This window comes from Patagioenas fasciata, chromosome 1, assembly GCF_037038585.1.
Source record: "Patagioenas fasciata isolate bPatFas1 chromosome 1, bPatFas1.hap1, whole genome shotgun sequence".
Classification (NCBI taxonomy): Eukaryota; Metazoa; Chordata; class Aves; order Columbiformes; family Columbidae; genus Patagioenas; species Patagioenas fasciata.
In genome coordinates this window covers 17,817,529-17,842,604 of record NC_092520.1, presented here as the reverse complement: position 1 = coordinate 17,842,604, position 25,076 = coordinate 17,817,529, and the positions used below count along the sequence as shown (strand labels likewise).

General features: G+C 37.9%; 2 protein-coding genes across 10 annotated transcripts in view; one reads left to right on the top strand and one right to left on the bottom strand.

The window, feature by feature from the left end:
• AASDHPPT (aminoadipate-semialdehyde dehydrogenase-phosphopantetheinyl transferase) overlaps positions 1–7,027 on the bottom strand; it is a 34,334-nt gene extending 27,307 nt beyond the window's left edge. Inside the window, exons 1-2 of one of the 3 annotated variants that reach the window (XM_071803718.1) lie at positions 6,773–7,027; positions 5,544–5,769 (exon numbers count right to left, since the gene is read on the bottom strand). In XM_071803718.1, coding sequence (XP_071659819.1) covers positions 5,544–5,769; positions 6,773–6,952 — 406 coding nt within the window. In that variant the 5' untranslated portion in view covers positions 6,953–7,027. Of the gene's footprint in view, positions 1–5,543; positions 5,770–6,331; positions 6,682–6,772 lie in introns of those variants that run through there. The other 2 variants (XM_065831801.2, XM_065831810.2) reach the window with 2 other exon arrangements.
• Positions 7,028–7,252: 225 nt separating this feature from the next.
• KBTBD3 (kelch repeat and BTB domain containing 3) lies at positions 7,253–25,005 on the top strand. 7 transcript variants are annotated; one of them, XM_071803694.1, is made up of 5 exons: positions 7,296–7,374; positions 11,962–12,080; positions 14,849–15,194; positions 16,320–16,567; positions 19,393–25,005. In XM_071803694.1, exons 4-5 carry the CDS (start codon positions 16,344–16,346, stop codon positions 21,011–21,013), a joined length of 1,845 nt encoding a protein of 614 aa, XP_071659795.1. In that variant the 5' UTR covers positions 7,296–7,374; positions 11,962–12,080; positions 14,849–15,194; positions 16,320–16,343; the 3' UTR covers positions 21,014–25,005. The 7 variants fall into 7 exon arrangements, with proteins under 7 accessions (XP_065687840.1, XP_071659788.1, XP_071659795.1 ...); XM_071803687.1 differs by lacking the exon at positions 11,962–12,080 and having other exon boundaries at positions 7,286–7,374; XM_071803700.1 differs by having other exon boundaries at positions 11,962–14,980.
• The last annotated feature ends 71 nt before the right edge of the window (positions 25,006–25,076 follow it).

The following is a 25,076-nucleotide window of genomic DNA, read 5'->3' as shown; positions in this document are numbered from 1 at the left end:
GGTCAAGATATTCTTATTGCAAAGGCTGAAAAACAGCAATTAAAAAAGCACTACGAGTTTAAAAACTTGAACATAGCTGCTAGATAAAAGACATGTCAAATATCTTAACTATTACATAGGTGTGCCTAACTCTCAGTTTAGATTATGACTACCGAAAAAAAAATGGTGCAAAGTTTATAACTGGCTGGAGAGAGAAAGCTTTCCTCTACTAGCTAGACTGAGGTACGGGATTTAGCTTCGTCATGTGGGACTAAGATACTCTGGTCCATATGTGACATCTGAGTTGAAGATCTCCATTATCTCTTGTATCATCTCACCTCAATGATGAAATAATGACAATGAAAAGAGAAAAATGAGTTAAGTTCTGTTTATATTTCATTGGCACAGAGAAAAAGTTTCAATCAATTAGGTGTTTGTACATAATAGCCTACTTTCTTAGGAAAGTATTTTCTTTCTAGGGTAAGTATTTTTAGATCAAATTAATTTTCTGCAAAACTCACATGCAGAAAATTTACCCTTTTGTATCTTGCAAACTCAGCATAAAACCAAAACATGAGAAAAGCTAATTCTATTGCATGTCAAGTATTTAATTCTGGAATTACTTCGAGATTGGAGATGTCAGGATCAAAGTAACTGTAATTCAATAGGTATGGAAGATTGTAGACCGACAATGAAAAATCAGGAACGAACTGTTAATTTATTTACTTTTGTAATTCCATCTAAACTAAAAAATTACATTACTGAAAAGAAATTCACTTCCACAGCAGGAAAGCTCTTGAACTTAAGATCTCAACTTTTTTCAAATGCTCAAAGCAATCTTTTTTAAGCTATAATTATTTCCTAAATCTCTGAAAATGTTCTGCTTTACAGGGTCTAAGTCACTGGTAAATCAACATCCCACACACCACTCAAACCAAGTTGATACTTGTTGCAAATCTTGTCCATAAGTTAAAAATCAAATACTTTACCACAAGTTGAGTTTTTCCACAGGAGTTAGTAGTACTGTGAGAATCCTTCTCATTTATTTTATGAAAGGGTTAAAATAATTATATATGCATTACCTCTCTTGCCAAATAATGTTCACAATCACTTTCATTAACAAGTTTACAGTACAGTGTGCATTTTCCCAAATGACTCAAGAGTTCATCTTAAACTGATCTAAAGAGAAGAAAAAAAATCACTGTTCTCAGTAATCCTTCAAAAACAAGTAAATCAAAAACCTGATTTCAATCTACAACAACAACCTGCCTGATAAACAAGAAGCAAGAACACACAATACCTAAAGATGACATTTTCCTCTTCTACCATCACTTAATTATTTAGTTCAATATCTGAATAGAGGAAAAAAACACGACAAACTGTTGCATACCTGTGGAACTTTTGAAGAACCGTCTCTATTTGCACTGCTAAGAATAGCTTCTTGTGTGGCCTGCCTTCACCTTCTAGGGCTATGTCTTGTAGCTGTTTCATTTTTCAGATTTTAATGATACAGCAAAAGTAATATGGAAAGAGGCGGCTTTTTATTCCACATAAGTAAAACAAAAATAGATAGCACACATTAAGAAGCGACATCAAATGTTTATGTGCACCAAGTCTCCCTGCTACATGCTAACACACAATTTAATATCCTATTTCTCAAAACTTTCAGCTGTGCGATACTCCCTTGTATATTCATACTGCATGCTTTGTTGACTGGTTGAACAATAAAGGAGTATAAGACCTGGAATACTGAAGACCTTCATCAAGGTTCTGTTGGGTAACATCACAAGATTAAGTACTTTGTATTTAAACAACCATTTGAAGAAGGAAAAGAAACAAAAAAAAAAAAAAGAAAGAAATCAGAATTACTGTAATCTACTCTGTACATAGGGAACTCTGTCATTGTAGCTATTCCAGAGAAAGAGATTTATAGTGGATTCACTCTCAGAAATATAATGTACTTTGCAACTGCAGAGCAAGAGCACCACGCAGTGGAACTATCAGATAAAAAATACTGGCAAAGTTACATATTCATAGCACAGCAGTAAAAACAGTTCCACGTAATTTTACTAAGACAAAAGTCTTTCTTAGAAAAATTTTAGGTGAAAAAACTGCTAGCTTTATTTCATCTTAGAGAGACTATAACTTAAAATTATGTCCTCAATATTGCTTATTTGCTGCCTCACATTCCCAAATACAATTACTAAGTTTCTATTACTATCATATTTCTTTTTAAAAAACACAAATTATAATTCCAGAAAAGGAAGTTTTATGGCCATAAACAAAGCCTCTTTAAAATTTAGACCCTTTTTAAAATTAATTAATAAATATTTATGTAAAGTTACATAACGTGGAAAACAATCGCACAACCAGGCACTGACTCGCTTATGACAATTATTTCTATGCATAATGTCAAGCATTGAAGTTCCTTTCTCTCCTTGTCAAAAGACAGAAAATATGTATACAAGCTGTTGACAGCTAAATTACTTCAGGAGAGACTATGCTAGCTGCAGAACTTCAGATATCTGAAAGGAAAACCAAAAATTTTGCAATGATGCATTTTTTACTCCTCTGTATACATTATGAAGCCTGCCACCATGAATTCAGACAGTAGATACAGTGGCTTGACCTAATAGCCCCTTTTTCTGTTAACATACACCTAGATCTCTGACAAAAGAGGGAGATAGATAAAGTAGCCGTGGATAAAAGACCCATGCTCAGGAGTCTATGTTCAGGAAATTCCAGCAGGCTGCATCTGTCACTAACTTGTTTCAGATCGGTCATCTGCATACATAACTTTTCAATATCACTTTATTACAAAAGCACCGATTTAATTCCACATAAGCATCTCCAGAATAACCACTGAAAACACTGAAGCATGTATCAGATCTCAAAGCATTATTTAGTCTCACCAGCTCATTCACAAATTAAATCCATGCAGCTGCTAAGTGCAGCTGCCCAAGGCAACATTTGCTTTACGGTAAGAGGTCAGGACTGCTGCCATCAACAATTCTAGAACACCATGCCAGGAGACTCTCCTGCTACTGAAGAATTTAAAAAATTAATGTTGTATCTAATCCCTGTTTTTACTTAACTAAAAACTGAGTTCAGCTTTTCCTACATTTCTGCTGAGATTAAACTCCCTGATACCAAATCCTACTCTGAACTTCAGATTCACTTGGTTATTTGTGTATCCTGGGACAGGCAACCAAAAAGCTACATGACAGGAACAGAATAGCAACCAAAATGTCATCGACAGGATGAACTCAAGATATTTTTTTCCTAAATTTAACCTGCTAAAGGTAATATGAGTAAGTGACAATATACACTGACAGCCTAACTTTGATTCCACACCTCTCATGACAGCAGTGATCAGGGACACTGAATGAAGTATACACTCACATGCATGGTGAAAGAACCTTGATTTGTGTTCTGACGCTGCCTGCAGAATAAGCAATAGATCAATGGACATTGAGTTATCCACTATTTCATTGATTCAACATGAGGGGAAAAAAGAAGGGAATACTGAATAAATAAGAAAAAAATGCAAGAGAAAGGAAGCAGTAGAAATGAGAGGGGTTTTTTTTAATAAAGACAGCTAATATTGAAGTTAAAAGATTCTATTAAGCGAAAAAACCCTAAAATTATATTCTCTCACACAGTTGAATGCATTATATTCAAAAATAGAGATGGAATATGAATACAGGCTTCTAAAGCAACATGTAAAGTTAAACCTCTACTCTTCACAGTTATTTCCTACTTTCAGGAGTTTAACACATTTCATAAGACTTGTCAGGTGGACAATGTGTCTTTAAAATGCCAGCTACATTTCCAGCTGCATAAAATGCCAGCAGAGGATGCAAGAAATCCCTGCTCCACATATGTCATGTATAAATGACTTTCAATTTCTCATTTACCATGAAAAGCTTAAAATACCAAGAAGAATATCTGAACGTTTCGCTTTTCATTATTTATCTGCTGAAACAGGAATTATTTTTCAAATGAGTAATTAGGGAGCTGACCACCACCTTCAGAGTGAGGGTTTACAGTAGATAGAAGTGAGTCACAGAGAACTTCACTAAGAATTGCAGTAAAGTTTCAGTGCATCTTAGATAAAACATGTCAATCCAAAAACGTACACTCATAATAATTATTAAAAAGGTGTAAAGCAATCAGAGCGGAAGTTATCCAGTCAGGGTTTATTTGAATCTTTATCTTACTACACAAATGATTTTGCAGCATAAAATGCTGGGTAAATTGAAGACTGTGAAGAGAGACTTCCTAAGAACACCACTTTTACTGTCATATCTGGTTAAACATTTGAGAAGGATTCTTGAAAACCAAAATTCCAGTAAATGGTAAATCCCAGTATATTTCTCCCTTAATCCACTCATGCATCTATGAACATTTGTGAACCAAATGATCTTTGTAAAACTGTATTTAAAAATATACTTTGCTACAATTCTAATGTATAATTTGGGTCCTGAAGTTCACTAATAGTCAGGTTAGCGCAACATTTCATAGAAATAAAGAGGCCAACAACTAAAGCTTAAAAACTTGTTAAGTTTCATCTTTTACCAGAGGCACCTCAAATGTTCCCTCCTCGTGATCCCATTTCACTGAGGCATCCTGCACACTCACAGTGTATCTCCAATGCTAGTTTGCTACACTACTGGGCCTGGTGTTGACACACATAACATTCACATTTATGGGACAAGGGAGTAACACTCACAGTCTATAAAGTCCTCATGGGGATTGTGTGCACAAGCACAGGCACGTCGCGAGAAGAGCCAGAGGCCACCAATGTAATTGCAAAGAGCAAGTTTATTTTGGTTACCTCTCTACTGGGGGATCTCTGTAGCTACACCTGAGCTCCCAGGCAGAGGCGGCGTAAGCGGGGACGCAGGCGCTGGTAAGTTTAGCCCTGCTGGAAGATCGCTGGGCCTGCTGAGCTCGCCTGTATTTCACGGCTTCAGGCAGGCGCAGCCTCCCGCTCTTTCTCACAACAAAGCAGGAATCTCAGACACAGTGATAAGGTGTCCAGAGTTTCTCCCAGGCCTGTGTTATCTAACACAGGGGTTCTACTTGTCAAGCACACAAGGTCAGTAAAACAATTAGTGTGATGTATGTGTTTTCTTTATACCCCAGCTGCGGGTCACTTGAGCGTGTTTAGCTTTCTCCTCCTCGCCAATCTTCCACAATTCCCATACAGGGATAGATCCCACTGTTGCTAGTTGGAAAGTTTTCCCAGCTTCTATTGGACAGCAAACCCATAATATCTGCTGATATCGGTCCTACCAATATCATAGCAGGATTCCTGACCAAATTTTTCTAGGGTTCTGCTTTTCTAAACTGAAACATATCTATACCTAGCATAACAGAAAACCCAAAACAAACATCAAAGACTGCATTAAACAATAGTAAAAAGGTAAATACACAATACATTCCTGCACTTTCTTCTAATTACCCTAAATTTCTAGGACACAGACTGGTTCTTTGTGAAACATTAAAATGTTCTGCACTTAAATACTACAGAATCCATTTCAGTCATCATAATGCATTACCTGGTAAACTAGTCTTCATAATATCAATGCCAACTTGAAGCTCAGGCTCAGCTGCAAGAACTGCATAATCTCCTTGATGAGAGACATTGAAGTTGTAACTTGAATGAATACTGCCTACGTTATTTGCCAAGAAAGGTTTTCCTTTTGATGTCCTTTGCAAGTGTATTTCATTCCAAGGTACGCACAACTTTTCTGCAACTAATTTCCGCATCAGCAGGCGACCAGCCTACAAAATAAAATGGAAGTGATTCACACAAAACTATTATGCTATGTGCAAAGTACCCATAGTTGCCAGAAAACCACCTTAAAAAAAGAAAAAAAGTGGCCTTATTATTGCAAATATAGAGTATATTTTAGCCAAATAATTAAGATTTCTTACATAAATGCCTGTGTGAAGTAAATTGAATCAAGAGTTCAGACCCAAATATAGAATACACTTCTTATCACTATTAAAACACAGACAACACAAGATCCAATGAAAAGCAGTCAGCCTAGAAGAACCCCTTCTCTATCCTATTCACTTAGGATACTTTGTTGCACAGATGTATACTTTCTATATCACACTGAACAGCTGTCTCAACAGCTTTCCTTTCAGTACATCCATTCAGTCACTTCCATGCTTAATGAAATACTGAACAGCTAAAAATGAGTCACTTCTTATAGACTAATTAGCAGACATCTGTATTACTACCACATTGTTATGTGAGATTTAAAACCTGAATTATGTAAACCAACTTCATTCTTGCACACATTACACTATCGTCTTCACGTATAGTCTCCTAGAGTACCTTGATGGTGTCTCCTAACTTGACATCAAGACATAAAGCTTGTGAAGTCTTTCAGAATAACTACTAACAGCAGACTGCAAACGTCCGTTTTTCCTCCTAAGTGAAGGTGGAAGTAGAACTTGCAGTTAATACTTTACATGCCCTTGCAGGGCTGCATACTTTCCTACGAAAAGTGAGAAATTTGGGCAATACTCAATCTGCAGAGAGGCAGCGGCGTCCCCACGGGAAAGGGCCTGTCCCGCGGCCACGACGGCGACTGAGGCGGCTCCTCAGCGGAGCCACCCGCGCCCTACGGGGTCCCAGGCAGCCTCCACCGCGGCCCCGCGGAGGGTCGGGCCCCCCACCGACACCCGCACCTGCCGCAGAAGCGAGGAAGGACGAGGCGCCGCGGGCTAACACGGCCAGCCCTGAGGAGGGGAAGTCGCTCCCCGCCGTGCCCACCCCCGGCAGCTGTACCAAGGCGGCTTTGGCATCGCCAGCAAACACAAACTGGCCGATGCGGTCCTTCTCCTCGGGCTGCACCAGCCGCGCCGCCAGCAGCCACTCCTCGCGGCAGGGGCGCCAGGCAGCGCACGGGAAGGCCCAGCGCACGCTCCCCATGGCCGCGCGCTGCGGCGCCATCCGACGGCAGCGGGACGCTCCCCCACCCCTCAGCCGCTCTGCCTCAGTGCCGCCATGACCGTCCGGCACAGCCCGCGCATGCGCACCCACTCCGCCGGTGGGTGGGCCGGAGAGACTCGGGGTGAAGGCACAGTGGCCAATCCAGTATCAGAGTGCCCTGTGAGTGACAGGGGAATGCGCAAGGTCTCGACTTATCAGGGGAAAGGCGGTGCCTGCGGCTGAGACACACCCGTGGTGACGTCAGCGAGCCAAGAGAGGTACCCGCTCGGGAGGATGGGCGGGCTTTCATTTGGATTGACGGCCGAAAAAGCCATTCCGAGTGCAAGAAACGGGAGAATGACACCGGAAGGAGCCAATCCGCTGGCGTTGTTGCTGCAGAGGGTGGGCCAGACTGGTCGGCGAGCTGCTGGTGTTGGCTGCAGGTGGGTGCGCGCTGTTCGTGGGGAGCGCTAAGCGGGGGACTCGCTCTTCGTCGGTTGCGGAGGGGCGACAGCGCTCGAGACCGCCACATCCAGTGGCCGTGCCCCGCGGTCGCGCTGTGAGAGCAGGGGAATCGCTTTGCACCATCCTGCCCGTCCTGTCAGAAATAGTCCTGAGAATGAACGCAGGCGTCACAGGGTGCATGCGCGGGGGGCCTGTGGGCATGCTCAGTAGCGGCGCTGACGCCGCTGCCCTGCCTCCCGCGGGTGGGGCGAGGGGCGGGAGCACGGTGAGCAGCTCTGATGCCACCACTGACGGGCTGCAGGAGTGGGCTGGCACCGGCACCGACCGGGGTAGCAGTGCGCTGGGAGCGTTTGATAACCCCGGCCCTGCCAAAAAGGACTTATTTCCTTGTAACTTCTGGCCGCCCCCGGCTTTGTGCGAGACAGGGTCGCGTTTCCCCGCTGGGGATAGTGTCCGCTCGCGGCTCCATTACCGGCAGGTGGTTCCCGCGGTGTTTCTGGCACCATCGATTACCTCAGTTCAAGAAGGACAGGGAACTGCTGGAGAGTGTCCAGCGCAGAGCAACGAAGATGATTAAGGGAGTGGAGCATCTCCCGTATGAGGAAAGGCTGAGGGAGCTGGGGCTCTTTAGGTTGGAGAAGAGGAGACTGAGGGGTGACCTCATTAATGTTTATAAATATGTAAAAGGTGAGTGTCACGAGGATGGAGCCAGGCTCTTCTCAGTGACAACCAATGACAGGATAAGGGGCAACGGGTACAAACTGGAACACAGGAGGTTCCACCTAAATATGAGAAGAAACTTCTCAGTGAGGGTGACAGAGCACTGGAACAGGCTGCCCAGGGAGGCTGTGCAGTCTCCTTCTCTGGAGACATTCAAAACCCGTCTGGGCACATTCCTGTGTAACCTCATCTGGGTGTTCCTGCTCCGGCAGGAGGATTGGACTGGATGATCTTTTTAGGTCCTTTCCAGTCCCTGACTTTCTGTGATCTGTGGTCCCAAAGGAGTGTCCTGGCCCTGGCAGAGCTGACACAGGATGGGAGCTGTAGCAGCAGGGGGTGGCCTCTGTGTCTTACCGGGTCTGGCTGCTGTGTGTTGACTGGAAAAGAGGAGACAATTGTTCGCAAGACAGATGCAAAGTGCTGCATCACCCTAGTTGTGTCCAAACAAAAGGCTTTTATTTCCTGTGCTCTTTGTTCTGCTAAGAACTGTAATGGATTCCTGTGTGCTCTCAGTTGTAGGCCATCTGAAAAACATCAAAAAGTAATAATTCTCTTTCCTCCTTGGTTTTGAAGTTGGGCCATGGCTAAAAATTGAAGGAATGTCTATTTGAAAATGTATGACCGTTCTTACTGTTCCTTGCCTTTAGAAATATTTATGCTTTAACCATTCTATATTCACCATTCTTCATAAGGGTGGTGAGGTGCTGGAACAGGCTGCCCAGAGAAGCTATGGTTGCCCCATCCCTGGGAGTGTTAAAGGCCAGGTTGGATGGGGCTTTGGGCAACCTGGTCTAGTGGAAGGTGTCCCTGCCCGTGGCAGGGAGTGTGGAACTTTAAGGTCCCTTCCAACCCAAACCATTCTATGATTCTATGTACCGATGATGCAAAAATACAGAAAATTACATTATTTCAGGTATTACGTAGAATCTTGTTTGTTTGTTTTTGTTTAGCATTCCCAGGTCCCTGTTAATGTGAAAAAATGCTATTTCTGCACAGGCCAGAAGAATTGCTGTCTTTCTGCCTAAAATAAATCTCAGTTATAACTGACTATAGGTTGACCTTCATAAAATATTTCAAACACAGAAGTAACATTTGGGGGAAAGTGTTTCAATAGGAATCAGTAGTGTAATTCACATATTTTTAAGTATGATTCCCATTTTTGGTCATGACTTAGTCAAGCAAGGGATGTCATACATACTCCCTTAGGTATTATGCAATGACAAAGTTAATCGACAGCAGCAAACCCAAAGACAGCCCAGGAAAATGCTATTCACCAATATCAAATTTTAGCTGAGGCTTACATTTCAAGCATTGTATTCTGCACATTTGAAGACGAAATTGTGGCCATATCTGTATTTACTTACTGATATGTGATAATACTAATGGAGCATAGATCTTACCTAGGTCAAAACAAACCCTCAGGTTTGATTAGTAGGTTTGACTTGTCTATGCTTTCTACTTGTAAACATGTAGCAGTTTTTTTTTCGCTAGTGGATTTATTATATTTTTTTAGTAAGCATCAACTGGAAGTGCAAAGTGAGGTTCAAGACACACTTTATAATATGGAATATAATTATTAATATATTAGATATCCCACATTTTTATTATAAGTAAAACATACTATGATCATAAACTATGCTTAATTATTCTATAAGTATGCTCAATATTGCATGTATGTTTAAAAGAATCCACATATTTTAATGACATACAGAAATGACAGACCACAGAACCCAGTAAAAGCAGTAATTTCATCTTCCAGTTATTATTTTTGCTGGAATAAGAAGTAAGCATGGCCTTTTAATTCCATTTTTTCAGAAAATGAAAATTGCAGTTCCTGAACCGTTTTAGCTAAGGAAATAATTTCTAAGTGAACTGGATGAATTTAAAAAAAATTAACTTTAGGATAAAAGCCAGTCAGTTTGAGTTCTTCTAAGTGATTATTTTCTTATCTTAATGGATTCATGTGTTTGTGAGAGGATATGCAATTAAAGATCCCTGCTTGCAGGGAGGAAATCTTCCACTTTGGAATGCCTCCAGGAATAGGCGCAATTTCACTGCTTCTTGCTGATACCATGCTGGGTCATTTTTTCATGCTGTTTTTTTTTTCAATCACTTCTAAAGAGTCCAAACCTTTAAAGACTCTGTGTCACCTTTCATGCTTAGAATACTGTCTCAACATGTATTATTGATAAATGGCACTTTTGTGGATTAAATGTCTCAAAATGTCACATGCATCTTTTTTGATTGTCTAAAAATGATTGACTGAAGTCAGGTTATTTATGAAAAAGCTGTGAGACTGAGTTGCATTGAAATTTCCAGACAGGAATCTGGAATTCTATTACCGTCTGTTTTCAATCTTGAACAGTCATTGACAGTCAAAACAATAAGACAATCTGAAAGTACAGAGCTTTGTACTTGGTATTTATAATTTAACACGTTTATAATTTAATTACATTTTAATCCATTGTCTTTTTAGTTAGCAATTACAAATGTCACCAAATCCCTTAGATACCTGTTCCATTCATATTCATCTTGCTGCATAATAAATTAGGTGCTGTTAAATCAGAGATGTAGTGGGGAGTGGTGTCTTTAAAAATAGTTTACATATTAATAATTTCTCCCCATTTGAACAGATAAGGAGTGAAAATTGTAAATCATCTTAATGGGTATATTGTAGACTTAACAAAGTAATACTTGTTTTTAATATTAGATTTTAAAACGCTGACCTTGACCTTTCCAAAATTTACATTAACTCTACAGTTAAATATTATATGGAATAAAATCTTAAACTTCTCTAGAGAAAGGTATACAATTCCTTTATCTTTGCTGGTCTTAATTCTTTCTGCCTCGGTACATAAAATTTGCTGTAAAATACCAGCATTTAAGATTTCTCTTTTTTAAAATCCTACTATCTAGTAGGACATATCCTCCAAGGTGGGAGAAGGCTAAGTGATGAAGGTAATGTCCTCTGGAAGAACAATTTATTTCTCATAAGATAGCTGCTAAGAACTATTAAGAATCCATGTTCTTGATTTTATTGCTGAGAGAGTGCTGTACAGAGAGCGCTGTAGCACAGCTATATTGTGCTTTGTTATAAAACAGATAGATTGTTTTATGATTGTTTGTAAATAGTAAAGTGCCAAATAAAGGTTGAGTTTGGACTGTCTTTGCCAGTTGCATTGGTAGAGGAGAGACCATCTACACACAGAATGTTATTTGTACTGAGTGCACACGTGCCTCCTGTAAGATTGGTGTCCCTTGTGCTGGGAACTCTCTGGGGCTTCAATCCCATTACAAAGGTTTGATCATGTTTATTGTCAGGTAGGCGTGACCCTAACATGCCTTTTCTGACCAAGTAGTAACTTATGTATACACGATACTTATGTATGCTCAATACTTTCTCAAAACAACATCCCCCAGGCTATTACAAAGTCATATATATTTGTATATATTTTTTTTATCTTACTATTATAAAGTGATCAAAAGAGTTTGGTGTAAGTCCTGTCTCATGTCAGTCCTCATCTGGGTGTTCATGCTCCGGTCTTATTACACAGGCCCTTGCCCTTCCTTGTTCAATAAATTTTCCTCTGTTATGCATTTAGAATTAATTGCACATTTTCTACTGTTCTCAACTTTATTAGCATATTTAAACTTCTGTAACCATCTGTGAGCCACAGTATTTAAGGCTATTTTGACTATCAGGAAAAGTGTTTATGAATACCTGTACTTTATATGAGCATGTTCTGATTGATGCTCTAATTCAGAACTACAGTAGACCCTGCACAAAAAAGAATTCATATTTGCTTAAAGTTCACTCCGCAGTTCTGTTTGCTTTGTTGTTTCAGATCTGGTGGAATGGCTGTGAACACCATTTCCAGCAGGCATATTGCAGTGGTTATGACTTTAGTCTATATCTATTGAGATATTCTGGAAATGGCTGTCCTGGATGTTTTTGGACTCTTGTGTAAGTTAAATAGTAGGCTGTGTTTACAGTCTCTTAGTGTAATATGTAGGGTTAAAAAAAATTCCATGAAATTGATAGTCAAAAGGGCAACTGGGCTTCCCAAAGGATAAGTATAAACAAATAAATAAGACATTTCAACTTCACCCTCATACAGAATTATACGTACATCTAAGAAAGATTGTTGATGGCACCAGCTAAAAGAAGATCCTTACAATTATGTTGTGGTTTACAACTATCTTTGGAAAGGGAACAGTGGCATTGGTGAAGTAAAAAACTTCCTCTAGAAATTCAGTCAATGTTTTTGTCAGCTGTTTGCTTGGTATACAAGTATTAAGGTCAGTTAAACATTTTCTTGTAGCTTTTTTAGATACTATTAATAGGAATGTGTGTATATCTCATATTTTGCCTATGGACTTAACAGACTCCTCAGTGTGGTTACTTGACATCTGGGTCAATGAGCTCATTATGTTCCAGGCTGCTCCATCCTTTATCATCTTGGGAAAAGGACAGTGTTAAAACAGAGCAGCCTTGTGAACAGCAGAACTAATGAGGTCTGGGTCCTTACTAGTGGACTTTGTGATGGACCATAAGAATGCTTTTACCCTCAGAGTTCCCAGGTGGTCCCTTAGCTCATCCACCGTAGTGACCAAAATTACCATCTCCAGCCTCCTTCTATTCAGCTGCTAGTGCTTTGTGGCCATACACAAGCTGTCCCTTTCTTGCTGCTTAACTGTCAGATGTGCAGAATGCCTTACCCCTCAACTGGAGATCTTTGGGAGGTACCTATATCTCCCCAAGCATGCATTATGTGGGCTTGACCTTAGTAACTTGGAAATCTATATAGAATTTCACTGTAATGCCCAACAGGCCACTTGTTTGATGTGACTTTGAAGCAGAAAACCAAGGCAAATGTATTCACTTTACAGTGGTTTGGTTTTGGAGGGTTTTGTTTTAGAAAACCAGGCTAATAGCTAACCAAGCGTTTGTCAGTGTAAGATGTGCAAACATTCAGTATGTGAGCAGAGGTTTGTCAGGTGGTAAAGTAGCTTGAATTTGTCCACATCAGAGAACACATTTGATCTCACCGCAGGCAATACCTAGTGGCATACACCAGTGCCCCAGGTCTGATGCGTCACCTACAGGAGATGCTGGGAGGCTGGTTGTGTGACAAGTACCTGGTGGGTCAGATAATGGAAGAGGGCTTATTTTATTTATATAGCCTTTGCCTGCCATGGTAAGAAGCTGTACAGTATGCAGCCGGATGTTAAGAAACAAAAGCAGGAGATCACAACTCTAGTGAACCTCCACTGAACTTTGGTTCTTGGTAATCCACATAAAGACAGACTTTGTAACTGGAATCCCGTGGGAGTAAGTGGAGCAAATATAAGGAATGTTGTTGCCCAGCTTTCCTGAAATCCAGACATATACAGCATATGTCTGCACCCGCTATGTTTTCTACCCTTTTGTCAGTAGCTTGATCAAATATTTATGAATATGACTTTGTAGAAGAATGGATGGAATAATTACAAATGCTACTTGGCCTTATTCAACATACAAAATTTTAGTTGAAATGTTAAGATATTTTGAAGGGCTCTCAAATCATCAACAGATAAAGTGGTAAATTAGTACCAAAATTATCAAATAAAGCAGGAATTGGCTATAAGGGAGATGAGAATTAATTTTTTTAATATTTATTTTTTAATGGAGTGGAGGGGAGGGTGAATTAGGCTAAGCTGTAGCACAGTATTCATTAGTATCTTCCTTATTGATGGACAAAACATTACAGGTACACTGCTGAAATTTGCTTTTAATTAAAAATGAGACATTGCTATTAAGATCAGGATTAGGATGCACTGGATGACCTACAATTGGACCAGTGAGACACCAAGATCTTAACTGTAATGCTGTATAACAAATCTGATGTCAGGGAAAGTAATATGAGATCAAACTGGAGTGGATGAAGATAAAACTGCAAGAAATAATAAGGAAAACAAAAATTCAATCTTATAAATGGACCTTGGAAAATTTGACAATTACGCATTCTAAAAAAAGTTGAGAGAGGGTATCAATGCTTGACAATTGCAAGTGAATAAATATGCAAAATAAAATCAAGTCAAATGACAATCTTGACAGAAGAACAGATATATGTAAGCATTAATAAATGGTGTAATTGAAAGAAGGTTTTCAGTCTTGGCACCAGTGTACTGGGATTGTCTTTCTGTGGAAACAGTGGCAGTAAAAGAAAACTTTCTGAAGCATAGATTACTTTTATGACAGTGATTATATGATGTCTTTGCCTAAAATAGCCGAGATGGACTCGATTACATTAGATGTTTCTGTGTTCATTATACAAAGATGAGTATTACTGAAATTGGTAATTTTACTTACAGAAAGAAAGTAGTGGGTCAGAGCTTGCTATTGAAATGGCAGGCAAAATGAGAAATATGTCTACTATCTATTATCAGTTCCAGAATTTTGTGAAAAGGTTTACATTTCCTTTAGAAGTGTTACTTTACATGATGACAAATGAACCTTGAAATTCACTTGCTTTTTTTTTAAGTTTCATTCAAATGTGGGAAACTAATTTTACTGAAGCAACTCTGCATTTGAAGATTCAGTCTTTTGAGGAACAGGCTTTTAAGTTCGTAAGAAAAGGGTATTCTGGAGAATTCTGACATACAAAAAAACTATGATTTATGGAAGTTGGGGGTTATGAGGCCATACATTTTCAGAATAAATAGTGGTCTTGTTCTTCTGTATTTTCCTAGTTCCTCAGGCTTAGAATGGAAAGAGTGAATACGTGAGATTGTCTGGCCATGGGAAGGAGAAGATGCCTGCTCCAAGGGTGCCAGTGCTGGCAGCAAGATCACTGGATCTCTTCTATTCCAGGAAACATGGAGGTCTATTTGTGGTTGGAGCTACCTGACTAGATAAAGTATAGATCAGTCTGCTATGAAATTACCTCCCATGAAGAAGACTGCCTGATCGCTTAGTTTGCTCTGAATGTATCACGTTATCAGATAAGCCTTTTCGTGAAATTAAAAACCAAAACCAATATTTTTCTGGTTTCTGGGTTTGGCTTGGAAATTTTTATCCCCTTCTTTGTCAATTCAGGTGGGCAATTATCTGTTGCTAATTTTATTTGGAATTGTGGAAGCAGAATCCTGCAATAGAAAAACCTTGGAATGTTTCCTTAAGCTTTAAAATAGGAAAGCTTGACTCAAAATTTGCAGTAAGGGAAGCAGATGTAAATAAAATATACTTATGTTTAAAGTTTCTTTATGTTGCCAAAGTGGAGTAAAATATTTTTAATGTAAAAAATAGTGAAGCCAAACTTACCATACAAACAATACACTTCAGTATAGGGATTTTCAACAGAAAAACTTGGCTTCTGACAAGGAGATCGCACTGTCTTAAATTTAAATGAGTTCTGAAGGCAGTTAATTTATGCCACTGTAAATGAAGCTCACAGTGTGCAGCATAAGCTGTAGGCAAACATACAGCTTTGTAGCAAGACTGTAGCAAGTACAAGATAAAATCAGTACCAATTGACTAAACACTCAAAGTTGCACTGTCACCAAACCATCTCTAAATGACCCCAGCAGTACTGTGATTAGGCCAGGGTGTCGGTGGATGTTTGTTTTCTGTTATTTTAGTCAGGAATGCCTAATGGGAATCCACTTATTACAGAAAGTGGTGTAGCAGCCTGTATCTCCCTTCCACTGTCGGCCGTAGAAAGACCATTGGTCTGCCTTGAGTTTGGGGCTTTGTAGTATCCAGATGAGCCTGTTGGAATCTAAAAATATGGAACAAAGTTTTCCTTTTCCATCTTCATTTTACATCAAACTGTTAAGAGTTTGGGGTTTTATGAGGGTAAGTCTAGGACTAGTTGTTCTCTTAAATGACGATTCAAAATTATAACACAGTCCTCGGTGTGCTTCCTGTGGACTTTTGAAAAATTCCTACAGGTGGGTACTATTTGTAGAGTTGTTCTTTGACACATGCCAGGTATTTTACTTTTCAAATTATGCTATGTGTATATATTTTGGAAAGTAGAAGTATTATTATCAAATTCAGTGTAAAAGTCACTTATAACACAAATTTAGAAATATGAATGGGATTTACAAATCAAATTCAATGCTGGCAATTTTTGTTTGTTTTATGGGACATTGATATTTTATTTTATTTTATTTTTAAATAGTAAGACTGTAGTATCAATTACTTATTTTTCCATTTCAGTTTCAGGAATAGACTGAAGAAACCATGGCAAATCAACGGGATTATATTAGCAGACCTATTTGCAATGGAATTTCTGTTCCTGAAAATAAGATCAATTCCTTAGTGGCTGAAGGTCATGGACAACAAATTCTAAAAGTACTACAAAAGTTCAGAGAACAAAATATATTTTTTGACTTTAAAATTCTTGTGAAAGATGAGATAATCCCTTGTCACCGTTGTGTACTGGCAGCATGCAGTGATTTTTTCAGGTAAACCTAATTTTGGCATGAGTTTGCAAGAAATGGATTGTAAGTTCTCTGGGAGGGAAGGAGGCAATATAATTACAAAAATTAAAAAATAACTCATCACAGCTTACATATGCCTGCAGAGTTTTGAGGAAAGTGTTCAAACATCATGTTAAGGATAGAAAACAAACAAACAAATAACCCAAAACAAATATAGTGTTAGATGCCTAACCATACCTCAAATAGGTCTTTGTATTTTCAGAGTGACATGAGGAGTCTATGAATTTGAGATTCAGACAGCAGTCTGAAATACAAATGTCAAACCATAAGTTCACGGTTCTGCTGTTAGGCAGAACTGACATACGTTGTGTATGTTTAAGACTCATCTGTTGCTTGTACCTGTACCTAAAGGTCTGCAAGGATAGTGTTTGACATTGTATGGGACAGTCTTTGTACTTCAACACATTTATATTGTGAAACATAGAAGGTGATTTCAAATACATCTTGCATGGAGCAATTGTGAATAAATTGTACATGGTTTTGGAATGGGCCTTCATTTTTTTTCTCTCAGATGAGTGGTCAGTATAGTAGAGTTTGTCTTCAGAGTTATTTAAACATATATTTCTTCTAAACTACAGTTTTCTGCCTTTTAATATGAAATGGATCTGTGAACTTCCTCCTGGTGCTTAAAGCTATGCTTTCTTAAGCGACAGACAGATCATTTGCATACAAGATATTAACTTATGACGAACCTTGCTAACTTTTTTATTAGTAAGGGTCAAACTTGCAATGCCACACTGAAAGTCTGTTTCCAAAATACACTCTTAAATAAAACACAAAGTTAAGATGCTCTAACAATGAAAAAAGCGACTCCAAGAAATGCCTTAATGAGCTTGACTCAGTTGTTTATACATAGATGACAAGTGTTATTTCCAAATGTCCTGGAGCATCCTATGGTCTGTAGGAGTCTGCCATATATATCAGCTAGCCATGTTTTTAGGACTACCAAAAAAATAAATCCAGGTGAAATAAGCTGTTTCTCCCCTGTAGCTGTAGATTTGTTTTTTTCTTTGACACACAGAACTAGTTGTGTTTCAAGTGTTTACTGCTTGGCAGCACAGAGATGCTCTGGCAGAAAGGAATATTAGAATGAAATAATAGCTTCCAGTGGTAATTTTTAGATATGAAGTTAAGCATATGGTAATATTTGTGGCCTTTCCACTACCTACAGGCTCTACAGGTTAAAATTTTCCAGGAGAGACCTCATCATGTGTGTAACAGTTGATAACAGCAGCCATCAAATTCAGAAGTTGTCCTGTAATGCAAGGCCCGTTTATTACCTTCAGGGAATAAAAAGTTCCTGAGTCCACTAGGTAAATTTCAAAATGAAACACCTTTTGTCTTCCTTGGCCTTTGGACTTCCCTTAGTTTGGGTTTCATTGTGTAAAGCCAAGATTCAGCAACACTTTGCTCCCTACTTGTTAGCTTTCAAAATCAAAGCCTTTGCCTAGATTGCTCTCCTTCAACCAGTATTGTTCAGTTGCTATTTTACTCTCTAATTCAGAGATTTGTATCATAGGTCTTGGGTTAATGAGGAAAGGGTTCTAAGGATCGTCATTAGTATGCAAAAAGGTCTTTGAGACATAAGTGTCTTATTGTAATTTTATGTTCTTGTTCAGGAGGTCAGACAAGTTCCTGCTTTACCTGATGTTCACTTCCCAAAGAATATGCTATACACACTGATTTTTTTTCTGTCTTCATAAAAGTATGAGATTTTAAAAATCACATACTGTACAGATACTAATTGTATAACTGACCTGTAGTACATTTTTAACAGGAACTATCTATAATATATTAATAATCCAGATTAAATACTTTGTATCTGATGATTTATCTACATCTTTCTCCACTACAATCTTTTGTCAAATTTAGAAGCCATTGCTATCACAGCCTTCTGCTTAGGCTCTGGGAGGGTAGGGCAAGTGATGTTGCAGCACTATTCTGTTGCCAGCACTTAACTGGCTTGAAAAACCTTAGTTATTTTTTCTTGCCATGTTAGACTGTGTGAAATACTTAAATGATATTGCGTGTGTTAATAAAGTAGTTAAAATTTGAATAAAATTTGCACAAATGTACTGTTAAATGATGTTTGTTCCACTATTTCAACCATCGTCTTTATATTCAGTCACAATCCACTTTCTGCTCATTCCTGCACATTTCATTGTATTATCCAAACCTGTGTCAAAACATTTTTTTTTCTGACATCTGTCTGTTTCCATACATCTGTCAGTCAGTTCTAAAGAACTAAGTTTCCTTATTTTTTTTCTCCACATTCTCTCCTCACCCACTTTTATTACTGAGGAATGCACACATCATCCATCCTGCCATTTGCTCAGGCTGCAATTTGAACGCCTTTTTTTTGCTTAATTTTCAGTATTCACAGCGCATGACGTAAATCATCAGGCTTTTCTACTGTCTATTTCTTAAATCAGCCTTTCTTTCTCAGGCTGTTGAAACTGTTGCTGCTCCAAACAATTTCACATTTTCTTGCATATTGAGAGCTGTAGACTTCATCTCTTTCTGTGAAACTCCGTACAAAACACAGGTGCTCCTATCATTTTTATGAGCATTTTTATCACTTTGAATATGTTTTTATCACCACTCCTTTTTTCTTCACCCATGTCAAGCAAATGCATTGTTCTGACTTTTGAGACCCTCCACATTTTAGATCTATATAGCCTGCCCATGTTATCATATGTCCCTGATTGTCTTCTTCCTCTCACATCAGTGGTCTCTGTTGTTTGCTAGATCTTTAATTTGTGTGTATATCTTCTATATTTTGTTCACAGAGCCATGTTTGAAGTTAATATGAAAGAACGAGATGATGGCAATGTTACTATTAGTAATCTGTCACCCAAGGCAGTGAAAGCTTTTCTTGATTACGCTTACACAGGAAAAACAGAGATAACAAACGATAATGTGGAAATGCTCTTCCAACTGTCATCATTTCTTCAAGTTTCACTCCTTTCCAAAGCTTGCAGTGACTTTCTAATAAAAAGTATTGATCTTGTGAATTGCTTACAGTTGCTTTCTCTATCAGAAAGCTATGGCTCTGTCCGCTTATTTGACCATGCACTAGACTTTGTACAGCACCACTTTTCCTTGCTACTCAGATCAAGTGATTTTTTGGAGATGAATTTTGAGATATTACAAAAATGCCTCGAGGCTGATGAACTGAACGTCCCTGAGGAAGAATCAGTATTGAAAGCTGTCCTTCAATGGACCAAACATAACGTAGAAACACGGCAGAAATACCTGCCTAATTTGATTAAAAAAGTGAGACTACATCAGTTACCTGAAAAGACTTTGCAGGACTTTCTACATGCTGAAGAACACTTACTTAAGACTGCTAATTGCTCAGTAATAATCAATGATGCAGTAAAAAATGTGCAAGACTTTAGTGGACTGTTTCCAGATGCACGTCCTTCAACAACAGAAAAATACATATTTGTTCACAAAACTGATGAAGACGGAGAAAACAGACATACATTCTGCTACAACATCAAAACAGATAAATGGAAAGAACTACCACATACGCACATGATTGATCTTCCAGGGTCAAGTTTATCTAGCTATGGAGAAAAAATATTTATAACTGGAGGATGCAAAGGGAATTGTTATAGGACTGTCAGGCTTCATATTGCTGAACCATTTCATGATGCCACTGACCAAACCTGGTGCTACTGTCCAGTCAGCAATGAATTCTCCATAGTCTCAGCTATGAAAAAACCCAGGACAATGCACACATCTGTTGTAACATTAAATCAGCTGTTTGTAATAGGTGGAAAGACCAGAGGAGCTCAAGAAACCCGAAGTCTTTTGGATGTGGAATCCTATAATCCTCTTTCCAAAGACTGGAAATCAGTAAGCCAGTTACCAAGAGGTATCTACTATCCAGAAGCAAGTGCATGTCAGAATATAATTTATGTTCTGGGCTCAGAAGTTGAGATTACTGATGCCTTTAATCCATCTCTTGACTGTTTCTTTAAGTATAATGCTATGACTGATCAGTGGTCTGAGCTTGTAGCAGAATTTGGGCAATTTTTCCATGCAACTCTAATCAAAGCTGTTCCCGTGAACTGTACATTGTACATATGTGATCTCTCCACCTACAAGGTCTACAGTTTTTGCCCAGAAACCTGTGTTTGGAAAGGGGAAGGATCTTTCGAATGTGCTGGCTTTAATGCAGGGGCAGTTGGGACAGAAGACAAAATTTATATATTAGGTGGTGATTATGCTCCAGAAGAAATCACAGATGAAGTTCAAGTCTACCACAGTAGCAGGTCTGAGTGGGAAGAAGTTTCACCAATGCCAAGAGCCTTAACTGAGTTTTACTGTCAGGTCATTCAGTTTAATAAATACAGGGACCCCTGGTCATCTGTACTGACAATTTGCTCTGGAGAATTTTGAAACTCCTGATTAAAAAATCTATTTAAATGCACAAGTTTTAGAACAGATTTTTAGGCATTAATTTACAGACAGAAAAATATACAGTATTTTGTTTAAATCTTCCATTTACATTTTATGCTATAGAATTGCTTTTGGAAGAGTCCATTAAATTGTCATTCATGCTAGTCATTATATAGAATTATTACTTAATTTTATATGCAAGTCTTCTCTGTAATTATCGGAATAATTTGCAAAATGATATTACTTTTCAAAAAAGCGTAGTTATGAGGCATTCATTGTGTAATATGTCCCATTATTTCTGTAACATTCACAGTTGTCCCAGTAGACAAATTGCTGAGTGAGAAAACTGACTGTGATACTGTTTTCCCTATGTAACTGAAGTTTAAAAGAAATCAACATTACTGTTGTTTTATTTAGTTGTTTTGGGGTTTTTTTTGGTTGTTTTGTTTTTTAAATTCGTAAACCTGTAAGAGGAATTAATTGTCGGCTTTATCTTATCAGAATGATCTTAGCAAGGGCAAAAGCCAAAGTGACCTTCACAGCATTAAAACCAGGTATCTAATTTGAAGAGTCTGGTAATTCCTGTCATCTCACTTCAGTTTTACCAGTTTTTCTCCATCCGTGTGCCTTAGTAGTAGCTGTAATTTCTGTTTTCATCCCACTACCTGTGGTAAAATAAACTCTGATAACAGTGCAGCGTAGAGAAGATTTCTACAGGGTGGATGATTCGTGTGGTATCTTCACTTCAGTCATGCTGTTAACTAAAGGTAAAGCACTTCAGGATGTTTTCTAACAGAAGTCTTCCATCTCTGAAGTCTCCAGTGCTATCTGCTGAGCAGCTACTAGGCAGCTTAGAGCAGCAAGCTCTCAAATAAATCTTAGTAGTTGCTTCGGTTAACTACGGGAAAAGTTTGTATCTTGTCATACATGAAATACAAAGTTACAAAAATAAATCCCAATATTTAAAGTTGAAGTAAATAGTATTTCTGAAGTGAAAAGATTCCTTTTTTTAAAACTTCTGTAGTGGTTCGAATGAATTAAAACACTTTCATCTTGTACTTCATGGTAATTTTAAGTGTTAAAATATTACACGGTAAACACTACACAATATATTGCTTGATAAACTTTCAGTAGTTATCTATGATAATGTTAAAATTGTAATGGACTTTTAGTATTAATAATAGTCTAGGCATACGTTATGAAGGAAATTTGATCTCATGCATACAAAGTATCTGACAGAAGGACACAGAGATTAGCTTGGTATCATACATTCATGTGTAATCTTCCACAGCCTGAGACTTTTTTTTCTTTCCAGCTATTGGGAGCCCTTGTGTTCCATGTAAGTGTAATTTAAGTGGTAAGGTTGTCTTAGGCCAGACAGAATAGTTCTAAATATCTAAGCACATCTTTTCCAAACAGTTTAAAAATGAACAAAATTTAGTGAGGAATTTAAAACATCTTTCATATGGCTTGAGATGACCGCAGTAAGTTCACTGTCACGTCACTATTGAATTTATTTTTTGCAAAACTCAAGCTCAATATTAATGCTTAAAGCTTAATATTGCCTAGCAGCATATTTCTGTTTTAAACAGTAAAAAATGGAAAGCTCAAAGACTGTGATTGACTCTATAATATGTTGTCAGATACCTTTATAAATTTAGATAACATTCATCATAAATATTTTCATAAGGATGTAAATGAAAATTATGCACATTTGGAGAACACGTTAATAGAGTGGAACCTTCCCACTCAATAGTTTATTTGTATTAAGATGTGTGCAAGTTCTGTAAAAGTAAATAGCTTTTTACTACAGTATTTCAGGCAACTTCCACTTTTATTCTGTTCTTTTCATAGTGAGTCTCCAAATCATGTAACTACACTTAGCCAGGTAATCTTTACAATCACCATACTGAAATGTAAACATTTTTATATTGGAACACAACTACCTTTTGTTAGTGCAAACCAAATGTATTGAATAGTTTACAAGAGATGGAGACTACTATTCCTGCCTACTGAGGCAGTAGGAGAAAAATAAATAGACATATGGAAGAGTAGTTTTAGCATTAATAAGGCTACTTACAGTAGCATAGAGTCTTCATTAATCATTAATTGTAGCTTGTCACTTCCTCAGAAATACAAGGCCCAATTCCCCTCTGCTCGTGTTTTTGTGTTTTATACCCAAGTAATACGAGTATGCAATTTATGCAATGAGAAAAGTAACATATGCCCATAGGGCATGGGTGTAAATAAATAGCTATGCAAATTGGAAGAAACTAGAGAATTGTAAGGTTTTTTTTAATTGCCACTGTCATGAGGTGGTTGCTGGCTTATGTAAACAGCAAATGAATCAGTAATTCAGGTGATGCTCTTTCCCCTAAGTTTTTCCTTTCAGCAAGTTTTTGGCAGTCTTCCATCCAGCTACTTGCTATATGTATAAGCCTCTGGCATATGACATCAGATAGAACAATGACGTAGGTAGTAAATTACTCACTATATATAGCGAACACTGAAGCTTAATTTGGAAAATAGACATAGTTCTTTAATACCGTATGCTACATTTGCACAGGAACTAGTGTCAGTTCCCAGTTTGACAAATCATTCATGGATTGCAAATGGACTTGAGCTATCTTACTTAGTGATCAGGAAATAATGTAGGAGTGTCAGTTACTTTATACCATTACTTAAAGATACTGTGAAATAGTACGAATTTTCTTCAGTTATATAGGTAAGTCTGTATTACAACTCTCTCGGAGGGAAAAAAAGGTCATTTCCCACAATTCCATAGAGAGTTAAATCTGATAGCAGAATTGAGTGCAAAAGAAACTGTGTTAGAAAGTCATGGCTAAAAACAAGGCTTTATGATAAAATTAGGGGCCTATGTTCCAAATCCTGTAGTTAATCGCTAATCATGTAAGAAATCTCAGTGAAGTCAAGTATACTACTCGGAAGAATATGGATTACTTGCATGAGTAACTGCTGTAGGTCTGGATCAAATGTTCAGTCTGCTTTACACAGCTGTTGCGCAATTTTTAAAAACTCACAAAATTAGTGCAAAGAGAGTTTTTCTACATCTTTTCTGACTTTTCAAAGCTCACAGTACTATATGAAAAAATACCTTCCTCTAAAAATAGTCGATGACGAGATTAAAGATTACCTGTGTTCTCACTGAAATATAGTAAGATGTTTAAAACATAAGAATTGCATGTAAAAATATAATCTACTATTTGCACTTAAACAATGTAACCAAAACATTTCTAATAGTATTCTATTATATGTCACAGAACACATTACAAGCATGACCAGTATAATATACACAAATATATATTGTATGTGGGATTTTAATATCCAGTAATGATTATATTGGATAATCTTAATTTTTGAAGAATGCTATCAAAACATTATGGCACTTTGGTAACGTTATCACAATGGTTTAGTTGTTACAATAAATATCAATTATTCAGGTGTTGATTATGTTTGCACAGACATGATAATTATTATTTATGTACTAATTAATTTATTTCCTATATTCTAAATACATTTGTAGTAAGTCAGTTTACTGTTGTTAAAAATTCATTATATTCACAAAACAGAGTAGATTTACTGGGTCAGATTTATTTCTGGTATTACTCCATGAAGAAAGCTGTGTACCTTCTCTGATTAATAGTAAATAGTAGGTAAGGTATAGGCTATAGAATGTGCTTTCTGCATCTGGTAATGTGGAGTCTAATTTTAGATGTTTCTGTTTGTAGGTGACCAACAGGAGGCAGCATAAGCTCTATTTTAATTAACAGACAGAAACCAGGGATATATTTGACAGTATTTATAGGTAAACACTATGCTTAATTTACTTTTCTCCCTTCTAACATCCAATAAAGCATAGAGATCAGTAACATTTTGCTGCTGCCTGGGCTCTGCTGATATGTGGAAAGTATGATACTACATGTTTGCCAACATGCTCATTCTACTGTGAAATAAAAGCACTGAGCAACTGATCCGTTCTCAGGTCTGTTTGCTTTTTTTGTTGTTGTTTGTTTGTTTTCTACAATGTTTCTAATGAGGTTAA